Genomic DNA, 15,090 nt, shown 5'->3' with positions numbered 1-15,090 from the left:
TCTTGCCTGGAAAACCCCATGGATGGAGGAGCCTAGTGGGCTGCTGTCTATGGGGTCGCATAGAGTCGGACATGACTGAAGCACCTTAGCAGCAGCATCAGCAGCAACAGCAGTTATTAAGCATGATGGAAATTATAAAGACTGTAATAAAATGTATTCTCTCCTTCAGAGGATTCCTGAAGTTTTCCAGTGAGAGACACAGAGGTTGCAGGAAGAACGGAGGGAAGGGGAGGGATCACTGAACTAGACTGAACAGGCTTTAGTGCTGACAGTAATAGCCCCTGGATGCTGACTCTGGAATACCATACCTGCAGTCAGACACTTCCCATCTTCACTAGAGAGGGAATGTGGAGAAAGGAGTTTGAGATGAAAGAGGGAAAGTTAAGATCAACAAAAGGGTGGGTTTGAGGGACCTTAAAGAAGGCTGTGTGCTGAAGAATTGATGCTTTTCAAATTGTGGAGAAGACTCTTGAGAGTCCCTTGGACTGCAAGGAGATCAAACCAGTCAATCCTAAAGGAAATCAACCCTGAATATTCATTGCAAAGACTGATGCTGAAGCTCCAATACTTTGGCCACCTGATGCAAAGAGCCAACTCATTGGAAAAGACCCTGATGTTGGGAAAGACGGAGGGCAAAACAAGAGGGCGATGGAGGATGAGATGGTTAGATACCATCACTGACTCTACAGACATGAGTTTGAGCAAACTCCTGGAGACAGTGAAGGACAGGCAAGGCTGGAATGCTGCAGTCCATGGGGCTGCAAAGAGCTAGACATGACTGAGCAACTGAACAACAACAGAAAGTAAGACGTTGGATAAAAGTGACAAACTTATGGATTCTTTTTCTCTGGAGAGCCTAATCAGCCAAAGAAACTGTCTCTTGGCATGGCTTGCTCAGAAGTAGAAGGCCGGCATGGCTCACCCATGAGGTGCCAGGCGGCTATAATTAATGAAGAATTAGTCACTCAGTCAAGTCCAACTCTTTGCTATCCCATGGATGGTAGCCTGTCGGGCTCCTCTGTCCATGGACTTATCCAGGCAAACATACTAGAGTGGGTTGCCATTTCCTATGCCAGGGGATCGTCCCGACCCAGGGATTGAACCTGGGTCTTCTGCCCAGCAGGCAGATTCTTCACCATATGAGGCACCAACTAATTCAGGAAACTTGAAATAATACAACTTCACACCCTACCAGTGAGAGGTGGTGAAGATTTTTTGTGTATTTAGTGAAATATACATGGGAAGATCATGTGTGTGTTTGGGGCTGTGGTATGATTGTTGACAGGGTACACTTGAACTCCTGGTTTGCCTGACCGAAAATAGTCCAGAGGCCTTTCCAATACATTCATGATACATGACAACTTAGTTTTATTCAATAAACTTTACTAATTCAGATTCATTTTCAAAAACCCTTAAGAGTTGGCTAAAAATAAAGATTGAACTTTAAAATGTGTTAAAAATAGACTGGGTTTTATTCCATTAGTTTTAGAACACTCTAAATTGACACAGATTTTTCACTCTAATTGTTGCCTAGGAGATCTTCTTATTACATACAAGGCCCTTACAACTTGCAGCATTTCAGAGTGGCAAAGTGTTCTAAAAATACTTTAAAAGTGCCATCAGGATGCTCCATGACAGGGGTGAAAGCGGTGAGTTGTACCAGAGGAATAAGGACCAACTGACTGAGGACAGCAGAATCAGAGGAAAACACCCAGGTTAGAAACACACCTGGCCTTTCAGTGTCAGGACACAAACTCAGCACGCAAAGGACCTACGAAAACATGGTGAACTGTCAGAATTACAAGATCACTTTGATGGTTAGGGTGGATCTTTAAAGGAGAGTGTGTGATTTAATAATCCGGCCCAACAAACAACACTGGCGTCAAACAGTAAGACCTGCAGAGTATTGACGGCCATAACAAAGCTGGAATAAGAGTATGTCATTTCTCCTAAAGGACTTCCCTGGTGGCTGAGAGGTAAAGAATCTACTTGCCAATGCAGGAGATGCAGGTTTGATTCCTGGGTCAGGAGGATACCCAGGAGAAGGAAACAGCAACTTACTCCAGTATTCTTGCCTAGGAAATCCCACAGAGGGACCTGGTGGGCATCAGTCCATGGGGTCGCAGAGAGTCAGATACAACTGAGTGACTAAGCACAGCAAGAGACTAAACAACATTTCTCGTAAAGCTTTAAGTGAAGGGTGATGAGGGGAAGGGTGGAGAGGAAGGAGACGGGTTGGCGGGGGGCCGGTGATGACTAGTTAATATGCTGTGTAAACCATTGTGTAGCTTTGTATTTAAAGGCAGTAGTTCAACCAGCAAACGACACGTGATAAGTCACTGGCGAACACTTGTGGGCACATTCACAGAGCATTTGTAATCATTGTAAATATTATCATTTGAAATCTCTTACGTGTACATTTATATTTTATCATTTTCTTCACTTTGATTCTCCTACTGCTGGGAGATGAACTGCCCCAAAAAAGCTGTTCGGGATATTCTAGATGCTTGCGGATTTTTAACATTTGTCTTGGGAATCCCTGGCCTGAAAGAACCGAAGCAATTAAATTCACCCCAGCTGTGTGTGTTCAGACACCAACAGGCTCATCCCCAGTACTGACACCATTCCTGGGGCCCCATCACTTTTCTTAGCATCCCGTGGTTTGATTCCAAAGCTGAGAAAAAGGGATGGTTCACTTTCGCAACAATACCAATCACTTCAGTGCTGTCAGCTCCATTCTCTGATCTCTCCAGAAGTGTCTGGAGTTTTACAGGTTCAAACTCTGACAAAGCAATGCAGAGAACGAAATCCTACTCTGAGAAACACACACACACACAGATTCCAAGCATGGCTTCTTTCTGGCCCGTGGAGCCCGGAGTGGTCCCCTTACCTTTATCATAGATTTCCTTCAAGACCCCTCGTTTTATCAGCTCCTCTCTGCTTTGCCTCATGGATATTTTCCTTTCCAGGGCTGTAAGCAAAACACAGAGAAGCAGGTGTGAGTCGGTAACAAAGACCATTTTTTTTAAAGCGTATTTTAAGATGTACTAAAATATAATGTATGGGAAAGCTTCTGTAAATCATACTTGACTAATGTAAGCTAATGATACCAGTGACCAGCTACTATGATCAGCATCTTAATCTGCTTATTTCATTTCATCTTCAAGACAATCCAATTACCTATGACGCAGGCATTTTCACTTCACTTTATTTAATCGTGATGTATGGTTGAGGAAACTGAACCACAGGGCAGCTCACCCACCTCTCAGAACCACACTGGGAAGAGGGTCTAGCATTCGAAGCCAGAAACGCTAACTTCATCCTTGGTTTAACTTCTGCATCACATAGCATCTTCTAGAGTGTGACCCTTCCTCAGAAAGGGATTCCTCAAAAGGGGTTCCTCTTTTAATTACCTAGTTCATACAGATCATGTCTTTCTGTCTTCTTGAGGATTTAGTCGCTTCTCAACTATTAAAAGATGGTATGAAAACATCTTTTCTAAAGCTGCCTGGATTGGTACCCAGGTTCCCGAGGAGAGACTGAAGGGGCGGGGGGAGACCTCCGAGGGACACCCACCTGTCTCTCTCGGGTCCCAGCAAGGAATGAAGGAATTATTCAGTTCCCAAACGTCCCTCTGAGCCAACCGCTCGGGCAAGCAGGGGCTGGGGGAGGGAAGAGGAAGCATTTCCTCGGATCAGTGGTGTGATGGAGGGCAAGTCAAGTGGGAACAGAGCCCATGAGTGGGGAAGCGGGGCGCGGCACACAGGGCAGGCCAGTGGCTCCAGGCAGGATGGGGGCAGGGGGGATTGGCAGGGCCTGTAGAGGAAACAAAGCTATTCCAGCAAAGCTATTACATCTAGGAAGTACTGAGAGGAGGAAGTGCGAAGTGGTTGTGGTCCCTTCGGTCAGCTTGAGATTCTTTGCCTGCTTTGGTTACACAGTCATCCAGGTTGCGGGGGCGGGGGGTCGGAAACATCAGTTATAAAATATGAAAACAATTTTATGTAGATAAATTTAGGTACGGTTTAATTAAACACACACAAGTCTCAAGAGAATTTAATGCAAAACATATATGAGTAAGAACTAGAAAGAAAGCAAGGAAACAAGAATTGTGATTGAACTCCGTTACCCACTAGCTGTCCGATCTTCACCAGGTCACCCTGCCACTCTGGAAAGACACTGATGCCTCCCCTGCCACCATTTAACAGGTCCAGCCTGGGACCCGACAACTATATGACAGTAAAAAGCTCTCTGGGTTATCCTCAAGCATATCAGGACTAAAAATCCCTGATTATCCATTTTGAAACTTATTATTTTAAAGAGGTATTCTAACGCCCTCCCTTAGATTACCAAGAATTCAGGGGTATGAGAAGGAAAAATAAATGTTAGCCCTGGCAGACAGCTTACTGAGAACATATTAATAAGAAGATGGATGTATATAAACCTATAGCCCCCAGAAGTGAGGGCAGGAAGGCTGTATGGAAGGATAAGGGTTAGAAGCGAATAGGAAAACTATTAGGCAGTGTTCACTTTGGGAGGTGAAGGAGTTTTATGTCCTGAACCAAAGGACAAGATATGGTGGGAAGAGGGCAGAAAGTGCTCTCGTACAGAAGGGGGATGCCTGGGGAAGGGGAAGAGAAGTGTGTGCCGTTAGGTCAGAAAGTGCTGCCTACTTTTAAAAAACATTTGCTCAGCAGCACAGTAGGAAAGACTGAATAGGCAAGATGAAGTGGGGGTTTTCAAGGTAAAAGTTTATTTGCGACCTTCCGGATGAATAAAGAAGCGTCGTCCTGTCCTGATCCATGTAAATGAACAGATTTCCCTTCAACAAAACAAGTTTCCCAGGGGCTTTTCAAAACCTTGGAGTAAAGCGAGTGAAGCAGAGCCACAGACAGAAATGAAGGATCTGCAGGTAGGTGGGCAGAGCCCTGGACACGGAGGTCCAAGAGCTCCAGCACAAGCAGAATATGGACGCTCTCAAGCCAACCACTGTTATCCGGACCTCAGCTGTCTCTCCACACTCAGGTCAAAAACTGAGGACTAGCTGCCCACAGTGCAAGGGACTCCATCTGAGCTGGGAATGATGGTAAGCAGAGGGACAGCCCCTCCCTCCCAGAGATCACAGGCTAAGGTGCGATTTAGTCATCAAAGGAGACGCCACCTCATCTATGATTGCAAACTGAGATGGGCCTCAAAAGAAGACATGCTTCCATCAGAGCATATGCCAAATAACCTCCTCCACGGGGGAGCTGGGGCTTCCCTGGTGGTTCAGCAGTAAAGAACCCGCCTGCCAATGCAGGAGACTCGGGTTTAACCCCTGAGTTGGGAAGATCCCCTGGAGAAGGAAATGGCAACCCACTCGAGTATTCTTGCCTAGGAAATCCCACAGACAACAGAGCCTGGTGGGTTACAGTCCATGGGGCTGCAAAAGAGTCGGACACGACTGAGTGCCTGAACAACAGCAACAACTGGGGAATTAGAGAAGGCTTTTCTCAGGAAGAGACCCCCAAGTTGGGTCTGAAAGCTGAATGTATGGTATCTTAGCTGAGGGGAGTCGGGGAGGAAGTGGAAAACACTCCAGACAGAGCAAGCAGGGAGGATCAGGGTGCCGTGGACAAGCAGAGAGGAAGCCAGTGTGACTGCACAGCCAACACCAGCTGGAGGACGATGGTTTGAGATGGCAGTCAGAGGGGCAGGGGGCGCTGGGCCATGCAGGGCCTTCCTGACCACGTTCTCCTAAGGGAAACGTGAAGAAACTGATCGGGTTTGAGTTATTTGACAGACCAATGTCCACTTCAGCATGGACGACGGACTGGACAGAGGCCAGTTACTGGATGATTGCAGAAGTCTGGGCAGAAGATGAAGGCAGCTACACAAGGATGCTGAAGATAAACATGGAGTTGTTAAGGAATGAAAAAAAAAAAAAAATAGTGACCACAAGAGCAAAACCATCAGTTAAAAACAAAAATAGTAAATCTAAGCAGATGATTAAATTAAACTTTAGCCCACAGTAAATGAGAGGGCAGCATTAAAATACAAGGATTAGATATACAGCATATAGCTAAAGATATATGGTGAAGCTATCTAAAGATATAAAGGTGAAGGGGCTTCCCCAGTGGCTCAGTGGTAAAGAATCTGCCTGTGACACAGGAGATGCGGGTTTGATCCCTGGGTTGGGAAGATTCCCTGGAGGAGGAAATGGCAATCCACTCCAGTATTCTTGCCAGAAAATCTCACGGACAGAGGAGCCTGGCGGACTACAGTCCCCAGGGTCACAGAGAGTCAGACATGACTCAGCAATTGAGCATGAGCACGGGCACATAAAGGTGAATTTCTAAAACCAATGATTTTAACCTCTAACACAGTAGAACCAAAACAGAAAAAGCAGGAAGCTGACTTCCCCTTGCCAAAATGAAAATATAGGTTAGGTAGCAACAATGCAATTCCTTGGATCTTCAGAAAAGAACCAAATCTCTGGGCTGCAGTAAGTGTAAAACACCGTAAAAGGCTTTCAAGATAGTCCTGTGGCAACTGAGACACCAAAATAAAGTTGCACAAACAAGCAAGTGCGCAAATGCTAAAGCAGTGATATCCAGTCTAAAATTCCACACCAACACATGAAACAGCCTGAGGAGGAAAAGGGGGGAAACGACTGATTGCCTTTTATAGACCAACAAAGAATTAGAAGAGTAGACCCAAACACCTTTTAAAAAGCTTCACATATCCCCCTCTTTCTTGCCTGAAATGAGTGAGAGAAGGACTTCTCAATTACTGTACCCAATACAGCTCCCAAAAACATATGAAAAGGTTAGCCCATCTAAGGAAGGCTCTCTAAGCTTGTCATTAAACAAAATGTTAATGTAAAAGTCATCCAGGAAACCTTGAAAAGCATAGTCATTCTTGCACTTTTATCAACATCTTTTCATTTTGCCATTGTTTTGATCTGTTGACATCTTGGGGCCACGCTGATCCTAGACTGGGCCCCTTGCGGGCAGCCTGCCTTTCCTATGCAAACCGACCTATCCAAAGCCCCACCCTCAACCACCTCCTTCACAGAGTTCTTACAGAAAATAGGCCACTCTTCCTCTGCCCTAATCACCACAGGGTTAGGTACCAGACAACTGGAGACACTCCTTAAGCCCCAGAGTCCACTACAATGAGTCAAACCAGCCAGGGAAGCCCATTTACCCTGTCCTGCCCATTGCTTCTTGTGGAAACCACGAAAAAAGGCTCTTGCCCACCTTTTCCTCCCATTCTTTCTGTCTCCTGAACAACCCGTTTTGGCCCTCCATGGCCTGGCAGGCCCTTTCTCTTGCAAGCTGTGAGGATAACAAACTCTTTTCAATGGCAATCGTCTCGATCTGTTGGCTTCACTATACCTGAATAATAAGAAAACCTACATTTAAGAACATGCCTAACACTGCACTGGTTTGTAAACAAAGGTAAAAAACTAAGGTTATTTTTTTCCACAGCTTTATGTTCCATTTTATTGCTTGGAAGTCTGTTTACAATTGAGTGAAAGCTTTATAAATAGGAAGCCTGGCGAAAGAAGGACTCTCAACAGTTAATTCCATCAAAGCCCAGAGACCAACTCTGGTAACGGAATTACAGCAGTTTTAATCACTTTTGTAAACTTTTTTTGAGCCAGTACTGCAGTTTATGCCATGTTTACTAAAAGCCTGTTCCTCATCACCTCCAATTAATTTTTTCAGTTTCCCTATACATTCGGATTTGTGCTAAGCCAAGGAATCCTATGCTTCTTTGACACTGAAGAATTAAAACTGGCATCTTGGAAGGGCTTGTTCTTGTTTAGTGAATGCCTGGGCTGGATAAATTTGTTAAAAATAGCTAGAACATTCTCTTTTTATTTTCTGCATGTGCACACATGCATGCTTTTTTGAAAATTTATGGAAACAGATGAAGCATTTTAACAGTAAATAATTTAAGAAATAGAAAACAAACTTCTTTTTCATTGTCCCTCCTTCCAAACACCCAGCTTGTCACTTCTCACCACTGCCTTTCTTTGGTAATGTCCTTCTCTCTTTGCTCCATCTCTCTCTGCTCCGTTTCCACACACTCCCACACTATATAAATACAGTTTTTAAAACCATTAAATGGGCGCATTCTGCTCACATTATTCCACAACTCTTTTTTTCTCCTCTCATTTATGAATATGTTTTGGAAATCTTCCCGTTGGTACATACAGAAAACACCTCATTCTTTTTGAGTACCGCCTACCATTACATGGATCTAAGTGCCAAATTCAGACTTAAATTGAAGAAAGTAGGGAAAAACATTAGACCATTCAGGTGTGAAGTAACAAATTCAAGGGATTAGATCTGATAGACAGAGTGTCTGAAGAACTATGGAAGGAGGTTCGTGACATTGTACAGGAGGCAGGGATCAAGACCATCCCCAAGGAAAAGAAATGTAAAAAGGAAAAATGGTTGTCTTAGGAGGCCTAACAAATAGCTGTGAATAGAAGAGAAGTGAAAGGCAAAGGAGAAAAGGAAAGATATACTCATTGGAATGCAGAGTTCCAAAGAATAGCAAGGAGAGAAAAGAAAGCCTTCCTCAGCGACCAATGCAAAGAAATAGAGGAAAACAATAGAATGGGAAAGTCTAGAGATCTCTTCAAGAAAATTAGAGATACCAAGGGAACATTTCATGCAAAGATGGGCACAATAAAGGACAGAAATGGTATGGACCTAACAGAAGCAGAAGATATTAAGAAGAGGTGGCAAGAATATACAGAAGAACTATACAAAAAAGCTCTTCACGATCCAGATAATTGTGATGGTGTGATCACCAACCTAGAGCAAGACATCCTGGAATGTGAAGTCAAGTGGGCCTTAGAAAGCATTACTACCAACGAAGCTAGTGGAGGTGATGGAATTCCAGTTGAGCTGTTTCAAATCCTGAAAGATGATGCTGTGAAAGTGCTGCACTCAATATGAAAACAAATTTGGAAAACTCAGTAGTGGCCACAGGACTGGAAAAGGTCAGTTTTCATTCCAATCCCAAAGAAAGGCAATGCCAAAGAATGCTCAAACTACCGCACAATTGCACTCATCTCACATGCTAGCAAAGTAATGCTCAAAATTCTGCAAGCCAGGCTTCAACAGTACATGAACCATGAACTTCCAGATGTTCAAGCTGGTTTTAGAAAAGGCAGAGGAACCAGAGATCAAATTGCGAACATCCACTGGATCATCGGGAAAGCAAGAGAATTCCAGAAAAACATCTATTTCGGCTTTATTGACTATGCCAAAGCCTTTGACTGTATGGACCACAACAAACTGTGGACAATTCTTAAAGACATGGGAATACCATGAGAAAACTTGAGAAATCTGTATGCAGGTCAGGAAGCAACAGTTAGAACTGGACATGGAACAACAGACTGGTTCCAAATAGGGAAAGGAGTATGTCAAGGCTGTATATTGTCACTCTGCTTATTTAACTTATATGCAGAGTATACCATGAGAAACACTGGGCTGAATGAAGCACAAGCTGGAATCAAGATTGCCGAAATACCAGTAACCTCAGACATGCAGATGACACCACCTTTATGACAGAAAGCAAAGAGGAACTAAAGAGCCTCTTGATGAAAGTGAAAGAGGAGAGTGAAAAATTTGGCTCAAAACTCAACATTCAGAAAACTAAGATCATGCATCTGGTCCCATCACTTCATGGCAAATAAATGGGGAAATAGTGACAGACTTTATTTTCTGGGCTCCAAAATCACTGCAGGTGGTGATTATAGTCATGAAATTAAAAGACTCTTGCTCCTTTGAAGAAAAGCTATGACCAACCTAGACAGCATACCAAAAAGCAGAGACATTACTTTGCCAACAAAGGTCCATCTAGTCAGGGCTATGGTTTTTCCAGTGGTCATGTATGGATGTGAGAGTTGGACTACAAAGAAAGCTGAGCACCGAAGAATTGATGCTTTTGAACTGTGGTGTTGGAGAAGACTCTTGAGAGTCCCTTGGACTGCAAGGAGATCCAACCAGTCCATCCTAAAGGAAATCAGTCCTGACTATTCATTGGAAGGACTGATGTTGAAGCTGAAACTTCAATACTTTGGCCACCTAATGCAAAGAACTGACTCACTGGAAAAGACCCAGAAAATGGGAAAGATTGAAGGCAGGAGGAGAAGGGGACGACGGAGGATGAGATGGTTGGATGGCATCACTGACTTGATGGACATGAGTTTGAGCAAGCTCCGCGAACTGGTGAAGTACAGGGAGGCCTGGAGTGCTGCAGTCTATGGGGCTGCAAAGAGTTGAACACGACTTAGTGACTGAACTGAAGTGGCAGAACTAATTTCACCATCCGAAACTGAAGGAAGTTTAAGTTGCTTCACCTTTTTGGGCCTATAATAAACATTGCCAGTGTGATTATATCTGTTCAGGCACCCACATGAACAGGCATAAGAATTTTTCTAGTATGTATCACTAGACTTACTGGGCAGAGGGTGCTTTTGATGTGCTCCAGTACTGATGGAAGAAAGAAACTCTAATATTTCATAAAATGAGGAAATGGGGAAAAAAGCAATATCAATTCTTCTTAGTCATCTGCTTCTTCTCAGAGTACCAGGGCAGGGAGCTATTCATATATTTCTCTAGGATAATCTATCTTTGTTGAATTCTCTGCACAACTGCCTTAAATTACACTCTGTATGGGATAGAAGTTTGAAGGGGAAAAAACAATTGATAAATGATGAAATCTACAGTAGCTTACTGTGGAGCCTTATGCCTTCAGCGGTTAAAATAGTCAGCCTGCAAGTACTGGGTTGGCCGAGAAGCTCATTTGGGTTTTTCTGTAAGATGGTGTGGGGAGACCTGACTGGACTCTTTGGTTAATCCAGTAAAATCTGTAGCCTTCATCCCTTTAAAATTGGACAGCTCCAGTGAAAGTGGATTTAGGCTAGAGACCTACAAGCAACAAATGGAATGAGCCTCCGGAACCCGGAATCTACCTCTACTTCCCATGTGACATCGTAAAAAGGAGGATTATTAATACGCTGCAACAACCACAGCCTAGGAAAACCCAACATTAAACAATCAGCCCACACTTACATTACTTCCATCTTCTTTAAGATGAAGAGTCTCCAAGTTAAGTGCATACAAACAATATATAAAAGAGGAGAAAGAAAAGCAAAGATTTGGAGGAACAGAGTAAACCCAGAAGTCTTCCATTTCAAAAGATTAGAGAGCCAATGCCATTTCTCTCTTATTTCATAAGAAAATAAATGAGAAAAGCAACAACACTGTTGATCTAAGTGGAAGAGGAAATGGCAACCCACTCCAGTATTCTTGCCTGAAAAAGTCCATGGTGAGAGGAGTGTGGTATACAGTCCATGGGTTGCAAGGAGTTGGATACAACTGAGCACGCATGTCAATCTAAATGCCGTGTTGAAGAAAGAAGTAAAAAAAAATTCAATCCTAAATGCTTAGTTTTAAACAGAATGGTATGATAAACACACTCAAGAATTTCTGTTAATCTAGAAGCTATCTGTGTAAGCACCAAATTTTTACCAACTCAGATGATTTCAGGAGTCCTATGCATATCTAAACATTTTGCTAAGTGTAGAGTCACTAGGCAAGAAGGTTTTTCCATTGATTATCCAAAGAAAAGCTTACTGAACCTAATTCAAGATGCAAAACATCTTTTAAAATATTTCATAATTAACATCAAATGATCCTCAATATCAGAGACTGAACAACAAGGTCTTACTGTATAGCACATGGAAGTAAATCCAATACCCTGTGATAAATCACAGAGGAAAAGAATATGAAAAAGAATGTGTGTGTGTGTGTATATATATATATAATGTATATTATATATATAATGTATATAATATATATAATGTATATTATATATAATATATATAAATGAATCACTTTGTTGTACAGCAGAAATCAACACAACATTGTAAATCAATCATACCTCAATAAAATTAAAAACAAAACAAAACAGAGGCACTGTTGAAAACTCTTTTCCCTCTAAAAATCTAAAGCATGTGGAAATTCCACCTACAGGGGTAGAAACTAGCAGTTCAGTGTCTTCATCACGTAAGCATAGCTCCATACTTCCCCCCACTGTTACAATATGAACTTCAGCGACGGTGCAAGTGGAGTGAGTACGTGAATGAAGTTCCTCATTTCCAGTACGGCAACCCACCCACTGTACTTGGCCAACGCTGGTAGCTAGCTTAGATAAACTCTTCACAGCCCGTGAGGCAGGAGATGAGATTATTTGTTTACTGTTGCTTGTGATCCCACCCAAGTCATCTAGATCAGCACTTGCCACAGTCTGTTCTGTAGAACAGTAACCCCCAGAGATGCTCTGTGGAAAGGGTTTGAGGACAGTAATTTTGGGAAATGCCATGTACCACTAGAGAACCACTGTATTCATTAGCAGGAGAGGACCTACAGAAACCAGTTTAACCCAGTGTTTCTCTCAAATTCATTTGACAATATAACCCTTTCATAGAGGACCATGGGGACTTTTATTCTGAGGAAAATCTTTTGGGAAACACCAATCTAAATGTCAGGCTGGGACTTCCCTGGTGGTCCAGGGGTTAAGAATCCGCCTTCCAAGGCGTCGGATGTGGGTTTGATCCCTGGTCGGGAAACTAAGGGGTTTCCCAGGTGGCTTAGTGGTAAAGATTTCACCTGCCAATGCAGGAGCCGCAGGTGCGATCCCTGGGTCAGGAGGATCCCCTAGAGGAGGAAATGGCAACCCCCTCCAGTATTCCTGCTGGGATAATCCTGTAGACAGAGGAGCCTGGATGGCTACAGTCCACGGGGTCACAAAGAGTCAGAGGCGACTGAGCATGCATGCAGGGAACTAAGATCCCACATGCCAAGAGGGCTGAGCCTGCGTGCCACAACTAGAGAGTCTGAGCCATAGCGAAGGACCACCCATGATACAACGAAGATCCTTCATGCCACGGCTGGGACCCAATGCAGCCAGATAAATAAATATTAAAAAAAAAAATAGATGCCAGGTTGCAGGAAGCATATATTATAAAAAGGAGCCAGGGAGGTCAGCTCTTCCAACACAGCAGGGACACAGAGGGGTCAAGATTTTTTACAAAGACCTTCCTGATCAAAGTTTGAGTCAAACAGAATTGAAAACCCAAAGTCCTGCCATATTAAATGAGCAAGGCATGACCAACCAGAAAGATCCAAACGGAGCAGAGTGACCAGCTATCCACCTGTTTGTCTTGCGGTCCTGGTGGGAATTTCAGTTGGGAGACATCTGTATTCCAGCAGTCTCCCTGGATGGGCCAGCCTACTATCCATCCCCCAAATAAGTAAAGACTAGACATAGCCTTGATCAGCTCCATACTAAAGTGAAGTCGCTCAGTCGTGTCCGACTCTTTGCGACCCCATGGACTGTAGCCTACCAGGCTCCGCTGTCCATGGGATTTTCCAGGCAAGAATACTGGAGTGGGCTGCCATTTCCTTCTCCAGGGGAATCTTCCCAACCCAGGGATCGAACCTGGGTCTCCTGCATTGCAGATAGACGCTTTACCATCTGAGCCACCAGGGAAGCCCAAAATAACAGCTTGGCTTTGGACATAATTGGTTTTCTGACAGTAATGCAGACAGTATAATTTCCTCTGGAGTCAAAGAGCATGGAAGTTGGACATGTCATTAGCATAGATGAGGCGATTTATTTTCCTCTTACTGTGGGAGAAGTGCCTGCAGCCAGGCCCCACCGGAGCCTTATCTACCCATGAAGTGTAGGAGAAAAAGGATCACAGGCTTGTTTTTAAGCTGTAAGTTGTGTTGTTAACAGCACGTTTCTAATGAATCTTGATTTGGATCCTGGTTTGAACAAACTAGCTGTAAATGTGTTTGGGGGAGTCAGTTGGGAAAATGTGAATATTAGATGATATCGTGTTGTGCTTAGTTGCTCAGTCATGTCCGACTCTTTGTGACCCCCATGAACTGTAGCCCACCAGGCTCCTCTGTCCATGGGATTCTCCAGGCAAGAATACTGGAGTGGGTTGCCATGCCCTCCTCCAGGGGATTTTCCCAACTCAGGGAGTGAACCCAGGTCTCCCCCATTGCAGGCAGATTCTTCACCATCTGAGCCACCACGGAAGTTCTAGATGATATTAGGGAATTACTATTAGTTTTGCTACCTATGATAATGGTCTTGGAGTGATATAGGACATTTTCCTGACTTTTTAGAGATGAATGATTAGAGATGTCTGTTATTTATTTTGATTAAAAAAAACCCCATGAATATGGCCATATCTTAGTAACTCTTAGGCTATATAACTACACAATTGTACAATGATATCATCATATGATTCTCTCATGTTTGAAAATTCTCAAAATAAAAAGTTAACACAAAAAAATGAATGAATCCTACAAGTAATGCTGAGTTAAAAGAGCAAGACAAATGAACACACATACTGTGATTCCATTTACATACAGTTCAAATGCTGGAAAAACTAAATGTATGGTTTAGAGATGTATGTTCTCTAAACTTCAAAACTACAAAGAAAGACATGATGAAAATACAGGACAGTGACCACCTTTGATGGGGAGGAAACCTGCAATCAGAAGGCACATTAAGGGATTCCCAGATGCTGTCTCTCTAGCTTTCTCTCTCTCGCTCTCTCTCTCTCTCTCTCTATATATATATATATACACACACACACACACAGACTTGGCAGCAGTTATATGACGTTCGCTTTAAAACCATCTGTTAAACTATACATTGAGGTTTAATGAATTTTCTCAATGTATGTTTTATTTTCCAAAGCAGAAACATTCAAAGGACCTTCTTACTAACTCTGCTTCTCTTTTTACTGATCCAATAGTCTCTGAAGGGGAATAAGAACCCCAGCCACCATATAATGCAATTATACAGCTGGCCAGCAGACTAGAAAGAAAAGATGATCGTAAGACAATAAAAGCCACAAGTTCTTTCCTGGTCATTTCTTTAAATAGTTCAGATATTAACACAGAATAATTTCTCCTAATGCCTTCCAGTATCTGGACAGCAGGAGAGAGACCTTAAGTTTTGGGGGGAAGAAAGCTGACAGAAAGTTTTAGAGGTGAG

At 43.2% G+C, this 15,090-nt stretch overlaps 1 protein-coding gene across 1 annotated transcript in view; it reads right to left on the bottom strand.

Annotated features, from left to right (window-relative positions):
- PHACTR1 (phosphatase and actin regulator 1) overlaps positions 1–15,090 on the bottom strand; it is a 513,424-nt gene that overhangs the window by 90,663 nt on the left and 407,671 nt on the right. The window contains exon 4 of the mRNA XM_052649098.1: positions 2,891–2,971. Coding sequence (XP_052505058.1) covers positions 2,891–2,971 — 81 coding nt within the window. The remainder of the gene's footprint in view (positions 1–2,890; positions 2,972–15,090) is intronic.

The sequence above is a fragment of the Budorcas taxicolor genome, chromosome 11 (genome assembly GCF_023091745.1).
Source record: "Budorcas taxicolor isolate Tak-1 chromosome 11, Takin1.1, whole genome shotgun sequence".
NCBI classification, from domain to species: Eukaryota; Metazoa; Chordata; class Mammalia; order Artiodactyla; family Bovidae; genus Budorcas; species Budorcas taxicolor.
Note: the sequence above shows the minus strand (reverse complement) of the source record. Positions and strands in the feature narration are given on the sequence as shown.